Source organism: Fusarium oxysporum, chromosome V (assembly GCF_013085055.1).
Source record: "Fusarium oxysporum Fo47 chromosome V, complete sequence".
Classification (NCBI taxonomy): Eukaryota; Fungi; Ascomycota; class Sordariomycetes; order Hypocreales; family Nectriaceae; genus Fusarium; species Fusarium oxysporum.
This window is the reverse complement of record NC_072844.1, coordinates 2,019,124-2,039,727: the sequence shown is the minus strand read 5'-3', so window position 1 is coordinate 2,039,727 and position 20,604 is coordinate 2,019,124. Positions and strand designations below refer to the sequence as shown.

The 20,604-nt window shown below is 50.3% G+C and overlaps 4 protein-coding genes across 4 annotated transcripts; 3 read left to right on the top strand and 1 right to left on the bottom strand.

Annotated features, from left to right (window-relative positions):
• Nucleotides 1–1,371: 1,371 nt before the first annotated feature.
• FOBCDRAFT_223400 (Transketolase, thiamine diphosphate binding domain-containing protein) lies at nt 1,372–4,485 on the top strand. Its single transcript, XM_059609631.1, has 6 exons — nt 1,372–1,673; nt 1,961–2,007; nt 2,072–2,167; nt 2,230–2,314; nt 2,367–4,025; nt 4,085–4,485. Exons 1-6 carry the CDS (start codon nt 1,620–1,622, stop codon nt 4,199–4,201), a joined length of 2,058 nt encoding a protein of 685 aa, XP_059464910.1. The 5' UTR covers nt 1,372–1,619; the 3' UTR covers nt 4,202–4,485.
• Nucleotides 4,486–4,838: 353 nt separating this feature from the next.
• FOBCDRAFT_35348 (uncharacterized protein) lies at nt 4,839–5,789 on the bottom strand. Its single transcript, XM_054704615.2, has one exon. The coding sequence runs from the start codon at nt 5,402–5,404 to the stop codon at nt 4,859–4,861; it is 546 nt and encodes a 181-aa protein (XP_054560590.1). The 5' UTR covers nt 5,405–5,789; the 3' UTR covers nt 4,839–4,858.
• Nucleotides 5,790–9,889: 4,100 nt separating this feature from the next.
• Nucleotides 9,890–12,507, top strand: FOBCDRAFT_35344 (CASC3/Barentsz eIF4AIII binding-domain-containing protein). Its single transcript, XM_059612154.1, has 2 exons — nt 9,890–10,651; nt 10,703–12,507. Exons 1-2 carry the CDS (start codon nt 10,002–10,004, stop codon nt 12,219–12,221), a joined length of 2,169 nt encoding a protein of 722 aa, XP_059464909.1. The 5' UTR covers nt 9,890–10,001; the 3' UTR covers nt 12,222–12,507.
• A 3,744-nt stretch (nt 12,508–16,251) lies between these two features.
• Nucleotides 16,252–19,705, top strand: FOBCDRAFT_35335 (uncharacterized protein). The gene is made up of 2 exons (XM_031184054.3): nt 16,252–16,749; nt 16,879–19,705. Exons 1-2 carry the CDS (start codon nt 16,624–16,626, stop codon nt 19,390–19,392), a joined length of 2,640 nt encoding a protein of 879 aa, XP_031039696.2. The 5' UTR covers nt 16,252–16,623; the 3' UTR covers nt 19,393–19,705.
• Nucleotides 19,706–20,604: the final 899 nt, after the last annotated feature.

Genomic DNA, 20,604 nt, shown 5'->3' with positions numbered 1-20,604 from the left:
AAAAGTAACTCGTACGGCATGGTATCCGAAACGACTCAACACCTGGGAGCGATCGGAGTTGCCCCTCTACAGTAGAACCCCTCGTGGGGGTGTGTTTTAGGCGTACCAATTCAATTGAGTCTCTCGAGTTTCTAGGTTGTCCGTCCGTCTGGCAACTTTTTGCCTATTTCTATTCTGGCCGGTTAATTTGATCAGACTCAGACGAAACGCGGGAGCTATTGCAGTTTTGGATTGAGGGAAATACATGGCGTGGAATCATTTGGCTAGTAAGCGGCGCCAATATCTGGTGTTTATTACCTTGCCTTACCTGACCTTACTTGCAACCACCTCACTGTGGCTGACATGAAAATTTGATATCATGGCCAAGAATCGCCAACAAAAGCGACAATGTATGGTTGAGAAGAATCTTTCTGGCAATGACGAAGTGGCCAAATCGACGTCACAGCAGGATTTGTTCCAATGGCCACTTTAAAGTACAAGTGCCGCTGTTAACTATGGAGATCCATCCATTGGAAGCCATGGGATTCATGCTGATGAAATAGGGTCCACAAGTGAGGACCTCCCAAGATCAACGAAGCTGCTGGGAGCCAAATTATTGGGTCTATCCTGAGCACGTAGTAGATCTGGTGCTTATGAATGGGCTTTAGGGAAATCAGAGCCGTGACTAAGTCTAATTGAATTGCATTAGTATTCATTATCAAGCCAAGCCTCAGCCCGTGTCAACAGTTCTCGAGAGAGCAATCAAGTTGAGGTGCAAGCTGCAGTTACAGCGGGGAGGGGCACCCTGAGCACCCTAGGCGCCCTGGCGTCACTGGTTTATCCTCCCCTGCAGCCCAAAACTGTCCCCCACCGGGGACTCCACTCGGCGTGTCGCCGGCCACACTGACCTCGTCTCGACGGCGACGGCGGAGGGAGCGGAGGGAGCGGACGCTCTGTATTTGGTGAGCTTGAATCTGAGTTTGGTTCATGATTCTCAAGGTGAAGATGGCGGCTTACCTATTTGGGGTGGCTGATTCAACCAAGTACAGTACATAAGGCATGCAGCAGACAATGAAACTTTTGACGTCTTGGGTAGAGCTTCGGCCGCCCAAGGTGGGTATTAGACATCCATCATGAGGGGAGTGAGGGAGACTATAGTCACCATGAGCAGCCTCACTTTTCTTCTCAGTTGAGTTGAAAAGCGTCAAGAGAGCCGAATACCTTGAACTCTAAGATCCAATGCTATCGGTACCATCGTATATCGTAGGAGATCTCAATCAGTAGTTAGGTACCTTATGTACTATACCTCATTTCGTATCATATAGCAACACCTTCACGGGATATCGCCCGGTCGAATTTTCTCAAGGCTGGCAGAGAAAAATGGAGACCACTAAACAATTCATGACACGACCCCTCCACCCTCCACTGTAAAGGTAAGGTAGGTACTAGGTAGCGTAGAGCGAAGAGCGTCGTAGGTAGACGTCAGACGTGAGGTAAGGTACCTAAGGTAAGGCAAGGCAAGGTGCTGGCTCCGTTTATCTTTCCGTCATTCTACCTCACCCTCTCCTTCTTCTTTTTTTCCTCCTTTCCTCTTCCTTCCTTCTCCTCCATACAACCAAATACTCATATACATATTCAAAATGGGTTACGGCGAGATTGATCAGAAGGCCATCAACACCATCCGTGTCCTTGCGGTAAGCTCCCCTCCCTTTTACTTTGCTTTACTTTGCTCTCGTTTCTCTTGACCTCTGCGCAGCCGAATTGGCTTTTACCCCGCCACGGCTGCCCCGCCATTTTACCATGAGAGATGAGACACGAGACGCGCAACAATGTGATGAGGACAATATTCTCCAGAGAACTCTATTACTTGGCCTCATGGCAGTTGCACTTGTATTTGCTGTGTTCCATTGAGCCCGCCAGCCTCTCAATACCCTCACTATGAACCTCCAGAACAACATGAGTACTAACGAGCTGTCAACAGGCCGATGCGACCGCTCACAGCAACTCTGGACACCCTGGTGCTCCCATGTGAGTTTCACCACCCTTCGATGAGCTGAGCGATGAGAACAACACACTGACATTGTCGTCACAGGGGAATGGCCCCAGTTGCCCACGTCCTGTTCAACAAGTTCCTCAACTTCAACCCCAAGAACCCCGACTGGTTAAACCGTGACCGCTTCGTCCTCTCGTAAGTTTTGTCTTGATTTACACGTTACGAATGCTCCCATGACTGACTATTTTGCGCCTCAGCAACGGACACGGCTGCATGCTTCAGTATGCTCTCCTCCACCTTTTCGGCTACGATCTCAGCATCGATGACCTGAAGGCTTTCCGAGTATGTAGCTCACTCTCTGGCTCTAACCCTTGCTTGCTCACACATTCCTCAGTCCGTCGACAGCCGCACTCCCGGTCATCCCGAGGCTCACGACACTCCCGGTGTTGAGGTCACCACTGGCCCTCTCGGCCAGGGTATCTCAAACGCTGTTGGTCTGGCCATTGCCCAGGCTCATACCGGAGCTGTCTTCAACAAGGACGGTTTTCCTCTTGTCAACAACTACACTTACACTTTCCTCGGCGATGGCTGCTTGATGGAGGGTGTCTCCAGCGAGGCCTCCTCTCTGGCTGGTCACCTCCAGCTTGGCAACCTCATTGCCATCTGGGACGACAACAAGATCACCATTGACGGTGACACTGCTGTGGCTTTCACTGAGGATGTCCCTAAGCGATACGAGGCCTACGGCTGGCACGTCGTCAAGGTCGACGACGGTGACCACGATCTTGCCGGCATCGAGGCTGCCATTAAGGAGGCTCAATCCGTCACTGACAAGCCTACCCTTATTCAGCTCCGAACCACCATTGGTTTCGGTTCCAAGAACCAGGGCACCCACGGTGTCCACGGCTCTCCCCTCAAGGCCGACGATATCAAGCAGCTCAAGGAGAAGTGGGGCTTCAACCCCGACGAGAGCTTCGCTGTTCCCCAGGAAGTCTATGACTTCTACGGCAAGCGATCTTCTGAGGGTGCCGCTCGCGAGCAGGAGTGGAACCAGCTCTTTGCCAAGTACAAGGAGCAGTACCCCAAGGAGCACGCCGACCTCGTCCGCCGCATGTCTGGCGATCTTCCCGAGGGCTGGGAGAAGAGCCTCCCCGTCTACACCCCCTCCGACCCCGCCATTGCCTCGCGGAAGCTCTCCGAGACCGTCCTCAGTAAGGTCGAGAGCGTCATTCCCGAGCTCTTCGGTGGTTCCGCCGATTTGACTGGCTCTAACCTGACCCGATGGAAGGAGGCTGTCGACTTCCAGCCCAAGTCCACTGGTCTCGGTGACTACTCTGGTCGATATGTCCGCTACGGTGTCCGTGAGCACGGCATGGGTGCCATCCTCAACGGTCTCGCTGCGTACGGCACCATCCTGCCCTACTCCGGTACCTTCTTGAACTTCGTCTCATACGCTGCCGGTTCCGTCCGTCTGTCTGCTCTCTCTCGCGTTCGCACCATCTGGGTTGCCACCCACGACTCTATTGGTCTTGGTGAGGATGGTCCTACTCACCAGCCTATTGAGACTCTTGCCCACTTCCGCGCTCTCCCCAACTGTCTTGTCTGGCGACCTGCCGACGGTAACGAGACCAGCGGTGCTTACTACGTCTGCTTGACCTCCAAGCACTCCCCTAGCATCATTGCTCTGTCTCGACAGAACCTTCCTCAACTCGAGGGCTCTACTATCGAGAAGGCCGCCAAGGGTGGTTATGTCCTGCGTGAAGTCGAGGGTGCCGACATCACCCTGGTTGCCACCGGTTCCGAGGTTTCCATTGCTGTCGATGCTGCCAAGTATCTCCAGGATAACAAGGGCATCAAGGCCCGTATCGTCTCCATGCCCTGCTTCGAGGCTTTCGATCTCCAGGACAAGGAGTATCGCCTGTCCGTCCTTCCCGACGGCATTCCTTCTCTGTCCATTGAAGTCATGAGCACCATGGGCTGGGAGCGTTACACTCACGAGCAGTTCGGTATCAACCGATTCGGTGCTTCTGGCGCCTACAAGGATGTCTACAAGGCAAGTTTGATCGATGGTTGTTTACACACGATAGAATATGTGACTAACCCCTATTATAGAAGTTCGAGTTCACCCCTGAGGGCATTGCCAAGCGCGCCGTCGCCACCATCGACTTCTGGAAGGACGTCCCCAACATCCGATCCCCCATCAACCGTGCTTTCCAGCAGATCATCTAGATCAAAGATAATAACGAGTAAAAAGAAACGAAGGATAAGACTAAAAACACCGGGAGGATACCAGCCCGGACAGAATGATTATGCAAGTGACGACGATGGACTTTGGAGCAAGGTTTTGTGGATTTACAGCAACTTAGACACGTACTACAAGATGAAACTGAATCTTTTAGAACAAAGAACTTGACTTAAGTGAGCCATTTCGTGCTGTGATAAGCTGTGTGGTATCTGCCTGCCATGGGATTCTATCATCTATGTAGTCAAGGCAGCTTTTACTGGCTTGAACTCATGATCCCAAATGTCAAATCATGCGATTGCGTGTGCCCCCCCCCCCCCCCCCCCCCCCCCCAAAATACCATCTTCCTCGAAGACGGTTTTCTTGTGTGAATGCATTCTCCGTAAACCCAGACTCTCATGACTTTTCTCCGTCTCATCACACATATCATCGAAACTCGATCGCATCATCAGAGAACAAGATGACAATCCGAGACGCCAAAACTTTTATCCCATCATTGCTAAGCACTTTTATATCGTTCTCTCACTTTGATTCGTGGTATCGCATCGCATCGCATCGCATCGCATTATATCGCTTCGTAAATGTAATTCGTCATATCATGTGAACGACAAGCACCCCAGCTGGTGGGTGTTTCTGCAGCCTGATCACTCTGGCCCCTCGTCGTTTGCGCGCTCTTGACTACTCTCAGCAGCCCACTCCCTTTGGAATTCTCTTCCCACGCGCTCTAGCCTTGTTGATGCGCGACGGGCTTCTCTCGCTTCATCTGCGGACCCTGCGACGACCACACCAACGAGCAACGGGGCCGCATCCTCGGATCGTGGATCGTCATGGGACGGCGCAGGTTCAGACCGAGGTGCTCTAGAGTCGGGGCCGTGACTTGACCCGGGCGCTGAACCCGGGCGGCTAGAGGCGGTCGCGGCAGCGTTGTTGGTAGCTGTATCGACAGCGTCGCGAGGATCAAGATATGAGTGTATTACGACAGGCCCACGATCAGGGTACTCAACCATGAGACGTTGGGGGCGACCGAGACCGAGTCGCTGAGCGGCGGTCTGGGAGGAGAGGGCGCTTGAGGTGAGAGCTGTGAGGGATTCGAGGTGTGATTGCGACGAGGCCGAGGTGATGAGCGGGGTGAGGGTGACGTCGGAGAGATGGAGAGAGAGGGTGGGGTGTTGCGATGGGAGGTTGGCCATGATGATAATGGCGAGGGCCAAAACTGGCAGTTTCCGGGAGAGATCGACTGACTATGAAAGTTGAGGATATTCGGCGCACAGGGAGTTGGACGCAAGAGGAATGGATATTGTTGAGAGAGCGAGAGAGTGAGTGTGGAGGGGGGTTTAGAGAATTAGGTCATGAGCAGACGATCCGCTGTTGGAGACAAGACGGGCTTTGGGCAATGAGTGACAACTCGACAAGGGAGCTTTTTGGCGCCTTCGCTTGGGGCTTGGCTAAGGTAGCACAGGCTGGAACCCCGCTGTGAACTCGGCTCTGTCACTCCCTGCCTCGAAGAAGCAAGAAAACCTCTGACGATGAACCAAGGTGTCAAAAATACCTAATCTAAGGCCTCCTAGATCTATGCTAAGTTATACTAAACTTACCTGAATCTTTTTGTCATCAGAATAGCCGTCTTAAGTTTTCTTGCCTCCCCTCTGACTCCTACCAACGTTGCAGCGGGATCCACTGGAGATAAACGCAGGGTTGTTGTGAGGAGGGGAAGCTGTTCATGATAAGGTTGGATCTTTTCGAGTTTCTGATATCAATTGGTCTCATGAACTTGCGAGATAAGTCGGGAGCTATAGTATATCTATACTTATCAGTCTACATTATGTAATACTAGAAACGAGCCTTTATGGAGGTGATTTCATCAGCTTCAAACCCCGATATCATGATAGAGCAGAGCAAGTTCCCCCGCCTTCCTAGGTATCCATTCCCCACTGAAGCATTGATAGTGAATTTAAACGGCCGAGGCCACGGAGCTCAAAGCAACCTAACTACCTTACCTTATACCGCCGTTTTCCACCAGCTTAGGCCAGATTCAGACAGCTAAAAGGACTACATCACAGTCTGTGTGGGGAGAATGAGAAGCGCGAGTTTCCCATTGCGACCCAATTGCGATTGCGGCACTTCTCTCCTAAAAAAGAATATCACAGAAGGAGAGCTTCCCTTCACCCCGGATTGAGGCTAAGATAGAGGGGGGATGGCGTCAGTCGGCGTTATGCCGTGATTGGTTCTTGAAGAGGATGGTTGAAATCGTGGGGTACAGTTAGATGCCAGGGTTTCTGACGATGGTTCCATTGCTTGGCTTCCTAGTTTGGGCCGGACTGGACTGAGGTGAACTGCAGAGGGGGATTTGTGGGTTGAAAAGTAATATATGCCTCATGTGGTGGATATTCGTATACATTCTTGGGCTATCAGTACCTAAGGTAGGTGTAATGAGATAGAACTGATTGTATTCAGGTCACGTTCCTTCTTTGCCGTGTGGCTGTAGGATGAGGGTAGCTTCCCTGCATTGTCTGACTACCTTACCAACGAGAGCAAATATAACCCCACGGTGGTTGAAGATAAGAGACAGAAGAGTGAGTCTCAGTGTTGACACATGATACACAATCGCCACGAAGTTTTCTTGCTAAGAAGACATTGGCATTCTTGCCGATGATATATTTATATTGCTTGTGTGCTCAATTGCGAGCCTTTTTACTATATTTCACAAATAACGGCCCGAGTCTAGCAAAAATGATCCTAGCGTCCGTAATGAATAACTACGTATGAGTCTTTGTCTTTTTTTTTTTTTTTTTTTTCCCTCCTTTGGACAATATTTCCGCTCTTTTAGAGGTATATAGTTTCCCTGTGCTTCCAGAGTTTACATTATCTTGGAGGTCACAGTGAGGTACGAAGTCCCCTGAGAAGACCAATGCACGACACCAAGAAGTATCAACCTCGCCTCACCTCACCTACATAGTTCAACTCTTGGCCTTGGCCATCTCATGGTTAGCCGAGACCTCTCTTCAGTCGCCATCAAATGTTAATATCCCGTCGAACGTTGCGCTGGAGCTTGCAAGATCAACAAGGCGTCTTTCCTACTGTCGCTTCAACGGGGAGACCATGGTACAGCTCACGGGAGACTTGTCACTGTGGTGTGTACAGACACGTTCTCTATGTAGCATCTGAAAATTGCTTCTCAAGTTTCTCTTGAGTAGCCAAAACAGATATGCTTTAGTGTTAGTCTGGGTTGCTCCTCTCTGCTTTCCAGTATGACAGAATACACTTTCTTTAGCAAGGCTTGCTATTTCAGTTATTTTATGTGACTTCATGTGGCTACCTAATTCTTTGTGAGAATACTTTCTTGATGAGTACTTAGTGCAACCAGGATATTAGTGAAACACAACAAGGGGTTATGGTTAATTGATACCTGGATCTATGATCCCCACGTTGATCTCCCGGCTACTCTGGTTCCTGTTCCTGTTCTTGTTCTTGTTCTTCTAGTCCCCTTCGAGGCAACTCTTCACTCTCTTGTTCTTCGATTTGGATTCTCTCAGACTTTCTACGTCGGACTCACACAGCATGATAGTGAAGAGCTGTTCACTACGACATTTTCTACCAAGTTCTTCAGTCTCGAAAAGGTATTTGACATCATACATGACATAACTCGGGAAAACCGTTTAGGTTTCCAGTAGATTTGTAGGTTTTCTTTCCTTTGTTACAACTAAGTATCAAAGGCCAAAATGAACCTTGGTATAAGAAACTGGAGCACTAGACTCTTCCAAAAACTTACCTACTAAGACAGGCTGTCGTGTTTTAGATGTACAGTCAACCACTTGTCCGATTCGGTATTTTCACCAGGTATTGCAAATAACATATTCGAAAAATGCTAAATGTTGTACATGTGCAGGATCTACTCTCTGCATGTCTGAGGACCTTACTTCAAGACTCAAGGTAGTTGAGTCGAAAGATGTACAAGCTCAACCTTTAGCTGATTGCTTGATAACGCCATGATGTACCTTGGTGTTACATATATCCTGTACCAAGGGACCGCCCAATGAGTGTTGAACAATGCAATGAATACAATAGTGAGCTTGAAGCTCGAAGTGAGACATATGACGAGTTTTTAATAACCCATATTGCGATCTCGGCATATAATCAATCAGGGTCTGTAATTGTTGCATAACTGCCCGATTCGTACAGAATATGCACAACAATTGAAACGGACAACGGTAGATCATGCTGATTGGTCTGGTCCAACGTCTTGAATGTGAGAATGAGAAGCTTGGCTGGCAACTGTGCAGCTGGACCGCCTTATCTTGGGAGTTGGCGTGGGGCAACCAAACAACACCAGGCTACCTCACCTTACCTTACTCTACCTAGTCACAAAAATAATGGGAGAGATTTCTCCTGAGGCAGTGTGGCCCGCAGCTGCATTTTACATTCGCAAAAGAGTTAGAGCAAATATGACATCCTAAAGGCGACGCAGAGACCAAATACAGACTGTCATCATGTGATGGTTGTTCGTCCAATGTTATGGTCGTGTCGTGAGTCGTGAGTCGCGTAATGCGTAGAGTTGAGCCTCCAGTTGCAGATAAAGCGGGACGAGTGAAGTGGTGAGTTTGGTGTGTTGCCCAGTAACATGTGTTGAAGTTTAGGAATAGGAATGAAAGTAGGCTCGGTGGGTCCAAGTCCTATCGAATCTCAAGCTGTTCGTAAGATGTCTCTGTTCCTGATGTTGGTGCTGTGGTGATTTGAATCAAGCTGATCATGTTGGATAGACGATAGTTGTTAGGACCCATACATTTTGCAGTAGTGGAGACCGCTTCAATGGAAGCTCTCACCTCAAATGGTTTTTTTGCTGTATACTGTGGAGGCCTACCCTAAAGTTAGCTGGTGGGGTATCTGAGGAAGACACTGGTCTGACATGTCACCGTACACCACAGAGTAGCCTGTGTGGTACTTCGGCTCTTGAAAAGCCCATCAGCTCAGTAACAATAGCTCCCTCCACGGCACCTCATAATCGGCGACTGGGGAGACCCATGCTACCAGGACCTGACCCAGCGGATGGATTCTGGCGATCCGATTTACAGTGCCTTAGCAAATCTTCTCTTGGACTGGACAGCCCAGCCCAGCCCAGACCAGCCAGACCATTCATCCATACCTTACAGGGACAGGACAGAAGTCATCACCACCACCAACCGAACTACCTCTAGGTTATTCATCCGCCATCCTCTAGGTTACTTGTTGTAGATTTACATTACACTTCCCTTCCCTTTTCTCCCTCTCCCTCTTTTTCCCTCCTCCACCTCCACATCCTCCGCACGCCGCCTCTTCCTCCTCGTCCGGCTTCAAGTTCCCTGTCCCGTCTGGTCTGGCCTCGACTCGACTCGACTCAACTCACTCTCCATCCACGACGTAGCCCGTGCTTGCAGTTTTTTTTACTACTACAACTGCAACCATTCGCGGCTGAGAGCTGACAACGATTCCCATCTCTCGTCACCTCCCCCTCTCGTTTTCGATCGGTTCCTTCGTCTAGCGTCTGCTTGCTTGTTGCACTTTTTTGTCCGTTACGACTTATTTTCATCTATTATCTGGCTTCTGGTTTATTTTCATCTTCCGCCGCCGGCCGGTTCTGGTTTCCCTCGGCGTATCAACCACTCATCGATCGTTTCGTCATCCCACCAATTCTATCGCCTTCCCTCTCCGGCCTCCGTCGCCGTATGACCCGCGAACCCCGTCGCATCCATATCATCGAGTCTCCGAAGCCCCCTCTGTCGGCTCCTCCGTCTCCTTCACCGCTGCGCAATCATGGCTTCCGCTGTTCCTCGACGTAGGAAGCTTATCGGTCAACGTCGCCGTGTTGAGGACGAGGGCGAAGACGAGGCTGGCCCGGAGACCCTCGACCTCGATGACGATTCCATCACCGATGGCTCCCTGACAGATGACAATGATCCTGCAGATGATAGCGATACCAGCAACATTGACGAGGCCTCGCCAACGTCCCCGAATGCGAGGAGGAAGGTCAATGGCGCTGCCAAGCATGCCGGCCATAGCCATAAGTCGGGGTCCGGTTCCGGCCCCGGCCAGAATGGCAAGCCTGTTACTGATACGGACGTGATGCTGCACGGTTTGTCCATTACAGACCAATCTCCCCCCGTTCAGGAGATGCATTTTGACGAGGTCGTTGCCCCGTCACCCAGCAAGTCTCCTGCTGCCCCCATAGTAGTGAGCTCAGCATCCGCCAGGCCACCTGCTGCTCCTGCAAACAGACGTCGACAAGAGCACGAAGATTACAAACGCAAGAGAGATGAGGACCCGGCTTTCGTTCCCAACCGTGGTGCCTTCTTCATGCATGACCACAGACATGCTGGGCCCGCAGCAAATGGATTTCGTCCTTTTGGACGAGGTCGAGGTCGAGGTGGCCGTGGTGGTATTGGAGGACCTTTTGCTCCCATCAAGTATGATAATGCCCTCCCCTTCTTACGTCTTCCATATACTAATAGGCATAGCCAATTGCACCAGCCTGTAGACCCGACGACCAACTCTCCATGGACACATGATATGCACGACGCCGTCGTAGAGCCCGCACCTCCAGCACGCCCTCGACACATGGTGGAACAGGAGGGCCCAGCCAACGGAAATGGATTCATTCCGACATGTGATCCAAATCCGACTCCAATCAACCGGACTCTTTCCACTGAGAAGCATATCGGCAATGCACAGGTCCGGGTGTCCCTTCCGTCCATGAAAGAACCGGTTGTCATTCCACGTCTTGCCGTGAAACAGTATACCAAGCTCCCCGATCATCGGCCACCTCTGCGTCGGGACAAACCCGTCCGTATCTCGCTACCCAACAATCCTCCTCGATATATATACCCTGCCGCTGACAGATCTTTCATCTTCATCCCCCGGGCTATGCGGCCCAACCAGCAGCGAATGCGAGGAAAACCTCGTTCTGGCTTTGGTTCTATGGGTGGCTTCTCGAGACGAACAAGTGTTTTTGGGGGCAGTTATTATGGCAGCGTGTATTCTCCTAGTGTGGCCATGAGCAGGCGGTCTTCCATCGTGGACCGTGATTACATGTTTTCCCCTACAGGCTCCGTTATCTCACGGCCCCCCATCCCTGTTGAGAATACCCGGCCGGTTGTTCGACTACCTCCTGCTCCTCGGCCGGAAATGCCAATGAACACAATGGTTCCGCCAATGGCTGCTCCAGCTTCTGCTTATGGGCCAGTCGATCCTCCCTTTGGTGTCGAGAGACCTCACGCACTGGAGACATCAATCAACGATCTGCCTCCGCCTCAGACATATCCCCTTCCTCAAAAGCCTGCCTTCCAGGAGAACCGGCCCACCTCGGCTCTGCCCATGCATCAGCCTCGTCCACAGAAGAACATATCTGTTGCTGATATCGAGTCACCTACCTTAACACAAGGTCCCCAGGCTTACCAGCAGGCCTTCCACCAACAGGTGCCTATTCAAATGGCTAATGGCCTGTCTCAAGAATCACATACTCGCCAGCCGTCTTATCCATCTCAGCATTCTACTGGTACACCTTTGTCTCAGATTCCTGAGAGAGCCATTCATGCTGCTCCTTTCCAGCCAAACACTTATGGCCAGCAACCTTACTACAACCAGCAGCCATATCAAGCGCAGCCTCAGCAGGGATACTATTACCCGCCCAACTACAACACTCCCAATATGGGACCGTCCAGTACTGCACCTGCATTTGTGCCCAGCCAGCCAGGTCCTCCTGGTAGCTTCACGCCTCAGAATCAGCCCGAGCAACCTGTGATGTCTAACAACGGCCCACCCCCTGCTCCAGGGTCCAGTCTGGTGGTTCAAGAAGCGAATGGGATGGTTTACTACTTCGATGCGTCACAGCTGCCGCCGGTTACCAATTATTCTGGCTACCCTGCGCCTCAAGGCTACCAACCCAGTGTCATGGGTATGGGTGGCATGGTGACACCCAGCCCTGACGGCTTCTATTATCCTCAACAGACATCCGGCATGGTCTACTATCCGCAGTAGAACTGGGGCGTACCCGGATACCCTTTCTTCACCTGTCCAAACGCTTTCTACTCGTATCCGATTTAATAGCTACAATTACGACTTTATACCTACCAAAACTCAAAAGTATCTGCTACTCTACAACAAAAGCCTTACAGAGGCAAACACAAGAACCAGGAGCATGGTTGGAGGATGGATGGAGGGGGGGAAGAAATTACAACTTTGATGTCAAGTCATTCATTGGGGGTTAAGTTCATGCCTTGAAGCGTGACTTTATTTTGTTTGAATGGTTCCGGTTGAGGGGACAAGATGGGTGCATTACTATATATCTTAACTCTACGAACTGGACATCATTACCTGGAATGGATCAACAGATGGGAGTTGAATGGGCAAGAGTATCCTGATTGGTGTTTTTTTCTATTGTTGGGAGATGGAGTTTGTCTTGGCCAAGGATATTGGAAGGAGGAGGATGAGCAAGAGTTGGACGGGAGGTTTTGGCGGGGGGGCTGAATTGCTACTGGTTATCCTCTCTGCCTAGCAATTCATTTATTCTCCCCATCCACAGTTGTATGTTTTGTGCTTGACGGTTACGCATGGTTTCGTGTTTTCATGGCAATGGTGTTTGGTGTCCATGGCATATTATATACCTGATTCCGTCTGCTGTTGGTCTTGATGACATTGTTGATTGGCAATGGAAAACTATCGTGACATCGAAGATGTATCGAATCAACTCACGAGAAGTGCCCTATGCAATCTACTTATGGTGAAAAATAGTTCAATGAAGTAAACCATATCAACATCTTGGCCAGATAGATCAAAGCAATACAGCAAAAATAACACACTAGCTTCTATCTCCTCCGGGCAGAATAGACTCTGTTTTTTCCTGTAGCCAATACATACTCTCAATAATTACGCCATTAATTATATGGTTTATCCACGGGGCAACCGACTTTATCCTCACAGGTATATAATAGGTGGTGGTGAAATATAGTGCTCTGCTACTATATCGGGGCAGATGCCAATCTGCTCATTACCTCAGCCAAACAGACGAAACCTTGATGCAACGGGGCTCGCATGGATGTTATGGAGGGGAATTAGGTGCTTCTCCACCTCACTAAGCGGAGAGCTGTACGAATATGTACTGTCATGTCAGTTGTAAAGACTCGAAGCATTGGCCAACCAGCCGGGCTTCTCCACGTTCACCTTACGGGCACATGTAAAGCCAAGGAGACCAAGGCCAACCAAATTGGGATCCAGATAACTGCCAAGGCTCCAATGACCTCTTAATATCTCCAATTGTGGCATAATTGAATGGCTTGGACAGAAGATGTCATGCTTTTATAAACATCATTGAGATTGGTTCGTAGACGAAAGCGAGTTAAAATCATGCCATGGTAGAGGAACAAAGAGTTGATGTGGAAATAAGAAGTAAACAAGAATGTGGGGATGTGATGATGGGGTAATGAAGTCACGAGTTGTCAATACGTGCATACCAGCTAGTCTATTCTAGTGTAGCTTCTTTTGTCGATTCTGATAGCTTGACAGGTGGATGCCATTGTCAATGCAGTACCTCGGAGCCATACTCAAGTCGGCCTTCAACGACTCATGCAATTACACCTGTGCAAGCCCATCCAAGGACTGACCGCGTAGCCGGGTAAGCTGCATGGAGCTCTCCCTTAGCTCAGATCTCTGAGGTCCACGCAAGACGATTTTGGTTTGGAGAGGCGGGGGAGAGAAGAGGAAATCTAAGAAGAGAGGGCGGAATATGCGTGATACCGTGAAACGTTTGTTGTGAGCCTCCGAGCCGTAAATAGTTGATGAGTTGACCTGTACTGGTCAATTGGAGAGCTACACGATCCAGAGGCTGGAGGTGAGCTTGATCTTGATAAGCCATAACTCAGATACTGAGATGCAGATGATGTTTGATCATCAAGGGACACAAAGTACCGTATGAGTCGGGAATGTCATTAGCCCCGGCCTGGGACGAGAGCTTGTGATGCGCAGAGTCCTAGGCAAGGTACAAGCTCGCTTTGTAAGTGGATCAAGTGCAAGTGTATCTGGCCCGGATGATCTCTCCCTCGTGTTATTTCTTCACCTTGAATCGAAGGGTACACTTTTTCCGATAGTCGTGTTTCACTGAACAACCGTATCAAACAACAAGATTGAGTTCAGGTAAACTGTCGAGGTTGAAGGTTTTCGAGGAGGCGACAACCTCTAGGCGACAATGAGCACGCGTAGCTCTGAGACCTGATAGAGACAGATAACACCCTCTCTGCCTAGACGGCGAATGAGGTGCTGCATTTTGGTCGAACAGGCTCGACCCCGAGACTGACAAACGAGCCAGGCTGACCAACAAGCTTGTTTGGCCACCTCATGGCTGCGTTTGAGTTCTAGTGTGTTCCAGTTTCTCAACTGATCCAGGTCTGTGGTTCTAGTATGACCTTTCCATCTTGATATTGTAAAAAAGAGGACTTTGAAACCAGGTATTGGTAAGCCGAGAGAGTTCCGACTTCTGCCCGCCATGGAATAAACAGTAAACATCACTTCAGCTACCCGGCCATGTTGACTTGGCTTGGAAGTGGAGAGCTTGCTTTCTTCAGGACCCCAAGCTTCAAGACCCAGAGACCATCGTGACCTTTGACCCTGAGTCCGTGACCTACGAGCATCCAATAGAGTCAGTTCACGGCGGCGTCGGTGAGGTGAAAGCGGCATTGCGTATGCGTCGAGGTGTTTGCCGTCATGTGGTACCTGACCACAGATATCGTCTGGGGTTAGAGCAGGGCGTCAACGAGGCTCTTCAGGCATTTGCCCTATCAGGAATCAAGTATCAGACTCCGGCCCCTCTCTCAGAGTGCAGACGCCACTCCACAGAGGGCCCCGCTCTCCACTCTTTTCAATCCGGGGGAGTTTTAGAGAGCCAAGGGGACGGGATTGCTGTGTCTAGTCCTAGTACCTTGTGTTAGACGCGATAGAGTACTAAGGCGAGGACTTCTATCTGAGGAAAAGAGAAGATACTGTACTGTTGGCTACGGCCAGTGCCAAATAAATCTCGAGAGGCTGTTGAATTGAATGAACCGAGCAGCCACTGTTGCTGTAACATAAACCTCTGGATAAAAATATTATTATATGATAGAGTTTATCATGAAAGGTTCCCCATACATACTCACCATGTACATTAGTCGAGTATCAACACCAACCACCCCTTGTCCATCGATCACAGGACACATGGAAAAAAAGAAAAAGTTGACGGATAGCTGCCTTATTCGAATAGAATCCCTTCCAATTGACCTCAGTGTCAATATCTGACAGGGCTTGTGGTTGTGGTTACACAGCAAAAGACGAAACAGAGCCCCAGTGAATGAATCACTCTCCTCGAAATTCGGTAATCCATCCATGACTGGAACAAGATACGCTCGCCCAGAAACTGTGTGTATGCATGCTGGTCCTACCAGTACATTTCAATCCTCACGACTCACGGTACCCATCTCTATCTGGTCTGGCTGAGACCTCGTCATCATCAGTATTGCCTGCATTGGATCTTTGCCTTTTGCCTTTTGCCTTTTGCCCCAAGGGTTGCGTCTATCGCCATCCGTCCACTGACGGCCTCACATCATCCTTCTAGTCATGCACTAACACCGAAAAAGTACCCCGATCGACCGACCCCTCAGTACCGAAGACAGCCCAGCCCAGCCCGGATCATCCCCCGTCAGCTGGTGCAGGGAGTTTTCCAGTTTCCAATCGCTACGAGCTGCGGTGCTATTCGCCTGGCGCTACAGCCACGCTACCTCGGACTCACCAAAGGCCATGGCGGCTTGCCATGGCATGACATTGTAGCCTCAAGGTATCTTTCTTTGGTTATGTGTCACTGAGTCTGCGGCCAGAGTTAGTTCCCAAGGTAAAAGTATCCTCCCGTCAGTGTCTACCTGAAATCCCGGGCATCAGTAATTCGCAGCACACCCCCTGCAGGCATCCGAGGCACCTCACCTTACCTACCTACAGGCAGCTCAGGACCCGCGTACAGTGGAAGCTTCTCTTCTTACTTCTTCCTTATCCTCTCCTCTTCTCTTCTTTTCTTCCATCAATCTCACCCTCTTCTCCTCCTTTTAAAACACTTGCGCCTTTCTATCATCAGGCGACCCTCTCTATTATCGCCCAACATAGTTTATTTCTCAGAGCGCCTGTTGCCGATTTCACGACGGGTGACGACCCTCTTGTCACCGCCGATTGCTTATCTCGACCACCGATAACAGCATTAACATCCTCGTCACCGCCCCCGGCTACCATATGTAAGGCTCCACCATCCGCAGTCGTCATTCTTCCTTTCTCTTCATCATCCTCGTCCTTTGCGGATCGAGTACGACGAGAATAAACTGGGATCCTAACATCCTTTTCTTTTAGCAGCCTTCCTGGAAACATTGCAAAAATGGCTTCCACCACGCATAACGCTGGTCTGGACCATGCCATCACCGTCAAGGTGATGTTCGAGGGCATCACTCGTCGCACCAAGATGCCTCTTCGGGATATGGTCCCAAGAACTCTTGAATCTAATGTATGTTGACAAATACTGCTCTCGCGTTGAGTAGTTCCAGAGTTTTCGCCATCCTACGTCGCCATCTTACCATGGAGACCAAAGTTGGCGGTTCAATAATTGATTAAGCAACAACTAACACGCTATCAGATCCGTACATTCTTGCACATTCCCGGAGATGCTCAAGTCGCCTTTGAGCGATACTCCGATTCTGCTGCGTCATATGTCCTTCTTGAGGCTGAAAACATCCCCATCTACAAGCAACTCTACCGCGCCGCCAAGGCAAAGTCAAAGCTCAAGATTCGTGTCACCATCAAAGAACAGCCCAAGGTTACAGTACCTAAGCCTGTCACCGTCGAAGATGAGCTTGAAACCGCCGCATTCAGTTCTTCTCCTATGAGCATGGACGAGGCTCCCAAAGAAGCTCACGAGACCTCCGAAGAGCCAAGCCCTGCACCCACTCCCGCTGCTGAGGCTCCTGCACCAACCCCAGCATCAATCATCACATCTCCCGAGACGACTCTTCCGGTCCGTATTAGCCCTCTATCGCGAACTTACAACTCTGCTCTCCTCAGTGATGCTGCGAGACTCATTGGAGAACGTCGGGATGCTCGTCTGGATTTTGAGAGCAGGCTTGCTAATCTTATGGAACGACAGTCGGTGCCAAAGCAGACCCCCCAATCTCTCCCCGTGACCAAGCATCATCAGTCCCCATTCTTTCTGCCCAAGACTGCCGATCCATCACTGAACAAATGCCCTGCTATGTTCACTCACGCTGGTCCTGGCTTCGCAGTCTGTTGCAACAGCTGCGAAAACAATATTCCTGATGTTCACTACCACTGTTCCACCTGTGACGACGGAGACTTTGATCTTTGCCAGTCTTGTGTCGATCAAGGTATCACCTGCCATGGTCGAGATCACTGGTTGATCAAGCGCTCAACTGTTGATGGGCAACTAGTCCAGAGCACCACCGAGACTATCGCCCCTAAGCCTAAGGCGGAGGTCAAAGTTGAGACTATCATTGAGACCAAGGTCGAGCCTAAGATTCCACCTCCAGTTCAGACATTTCAATTGTCCAAGCCAATTTTCGAGCCCCTTGCTGCTCCTTGGGCCTCTCTCGGCATCATGCGGACATGCAACTGCTGTGTGCAAGAACACCCTGAGGCCGAGTTTCTTCATTGCACCGTCTGCGAAGACTTCGATCTCTGCCAACCATGCTTCGCTAAGGACAAGCACGGCCATCACCCCAAGCACGGATTTGCCCCCGCTGTCAAGGGAACCAAAATGCCCCATCATGTTGCAGCCAAGATGAGCCCAGGCCGTAACCATATGCACCACGCCATTTGCGATGGCTGCGACAAGTACATCACAGGTATCCGTCACAAGTGCCTCGACTGTCCTGACTGGGACTACTGTTCTACTTGCATCAAGTCTGTGAAGATCATCCACCCTGGCCACCGATTTGCGCCTATCTATGAGCCACTCACTGATGTCCGGGCTCGTGCACCAGCGGCCGTCCATGTTGGCATTTGCTGCGACGGACCTCTTTGCTCCGGAAGCCAGGCGTACCCCAACTACATCCGTGGCACCCGATACAAATGTGCTATCTGCAATGATTTGGACTTTTGTGCCAACTGCGAGGCCAGCCCCATTAACGCTCACAACAAGACTCATCCCTTGATTCAGTTCAAGACTCCTGTCCGCCATATCAGTGTTACAACAACTGGCGAGAACCAGGATGGCCAGTATATGCCCGAAATGGGTGACCACCAGAGCACGTCCAAGTCTACTGAGACTGAACCCACGGTTCCCAGCAATTCCATCAACCCTGTCCGTACTATCGTTGATGTCAAGCCAACTGAGCCTGCTCCAGCCAAGATTTCCGTCAAGACCCCCGAGCCTGAGGTGAAGGAAATTAAGAAGGAATCTACTACTCCCGAGGCCATCCCCACCCCCAAGGCGGAATTCAAGGGTGTATTCGTTCGCGAGACCATCCCCGATGGTACTATCCTTCCCCCCAACCATGTTTTCGAACAAACATGGACTCTCCGCAACGATGGCAAGGAGAACTGGCCCGCTGGTTGCTCCGTCAGATTTGTGAGCGGCGATTACATGGGTCATGTTGACTCCAATCACCCGGCCGGCATCTCCGAGCTTGTGTCTGCCTCAGAGTCTACCGTGTGCTATGCTCCTCTTGGTCCTGGTCAGGAATTTCCCTTTACTGTCCTACTCCGAACACCCGTTCGGCCTGGCAAGGTCATCTCTTACTGGCGTCTTACAACTCCAGATGGAGAGAAATTTGGTCACAGACTGTGGTGTGATGTCAATGTCCGAATTGTGAAGGAGGAGCCCAAGCCCGAGCCCGAGTCCGAGCAGGAGGCGAAGCAGGAGCCCACAGCTGTTGAGGAGCCTAAGCAGGAGAATGATAGCCAAGCCTCGAGTCAGATGATTTTCCCCAAGCTTGAGAAGGAGTCACCTGTGGCTAGCATCCACGAGGCTGTTGAGCCTATCTCTACCGTTGAGGAGCCTAAAGAGTCAGAAACCATTGATGACGAATGGGACTATTCTGAAGATGGATTCATGACAGATGAGGAATACGACATCCTGGATGCTTCCGACGAGGAGTATCTGGAGGAGCAAAAGAAGAAACTTGCCACCAAGTAAGCGTAAATTTGATTTCTTAGGATGGGAATGAGGGTTACGGATCTAATTCTTTATTTGTTTTTGCTTCGGCCAATATTGCTTCCTCTCTTTTCAATTCTGTATTATTTCTTCTGTCTTCATACCTTTCGTTGTCGTTTATTGACGGCAACGATATCAAACCGGGTAGCCATGAACAAGGCCATAGCCAGGTATCTACGAACCTTCTCGTAACATGTTTAGTGAGAGAAGAACACGCTCTTTTGGTAGTTTGGACTAGGTAACTCAGGATGCAACAATGGGATTCGGTGATTTGATAACTAAAGATTGACTTTGCTTCGTTTCTAAGTGATAACATTCTTAAATGGTAAAGATGAACCTGATTGATGTATGTGTGAGGATGTTTTCAGTTGGCCAAGTTATGAAATCAGCTCTGCCACGACCCTTGATACGGCGACAACGCCAAGTCTCATAGATTGTCATCCAATCCCGTCCACTGATTGAATGGCTGATTTGCATCAGAGATATGGCACGTCTTAAATCTGAATTGGGCTGAACAGCCAGTGCCTTAAGAAAATCCATGATGCAGGCCGGTCACGGGACCTGCATGATAGAGTGTGCCTTGGCTTCGTAAGATGTCGTCGCAACCAGTTTTTGGTGCCTGAGAATTTATGATGGAGTCACCTTATGGCCTGGCTTAGCCTGAGCGGGAGGCCCACAATTACTTTTTGAAAGAGTGGAGGGTGAAAGAGGGTCATCAGCCGCCCGCTCATAGCACAAGTGCCCCCCAGCCAAAAAGCACTGAACTGCACCTGGCGCCCAGGCCAAAACATCTCCCCCGTCGTACAACTCTTTCCATATTTTCGTTACGGTTTCCCAGGGCGACCCTGGACTGAATGCGACTGCGCTGCCATCCATCACGCCGCACCGCTTCTCGTCAAAGACAGCTTCTTTAGCTGTTTCTTGACTGTTTCTCATCAATTTCTGCCCGTTGTCCTTTCTTTATTCTCCTTTTGCTACCTGGTCAGGTCACGCAACCTACCTCGACGCACGCTCTCGGGTTAAAAAAAAAACGCGACCCTTTGGCCTTGGCCTCCGATCGTGGTTCCATTGTCATCAACCTTCATCATACAAAGCTTTTTCCGCCTTCAACCCCATTCGTCAACCATCGCGCAAGATGGTCACCTTTGCTATTCCCTGCGATAACGAACTCGCCGAGGCTGGCAAGAGCACGCC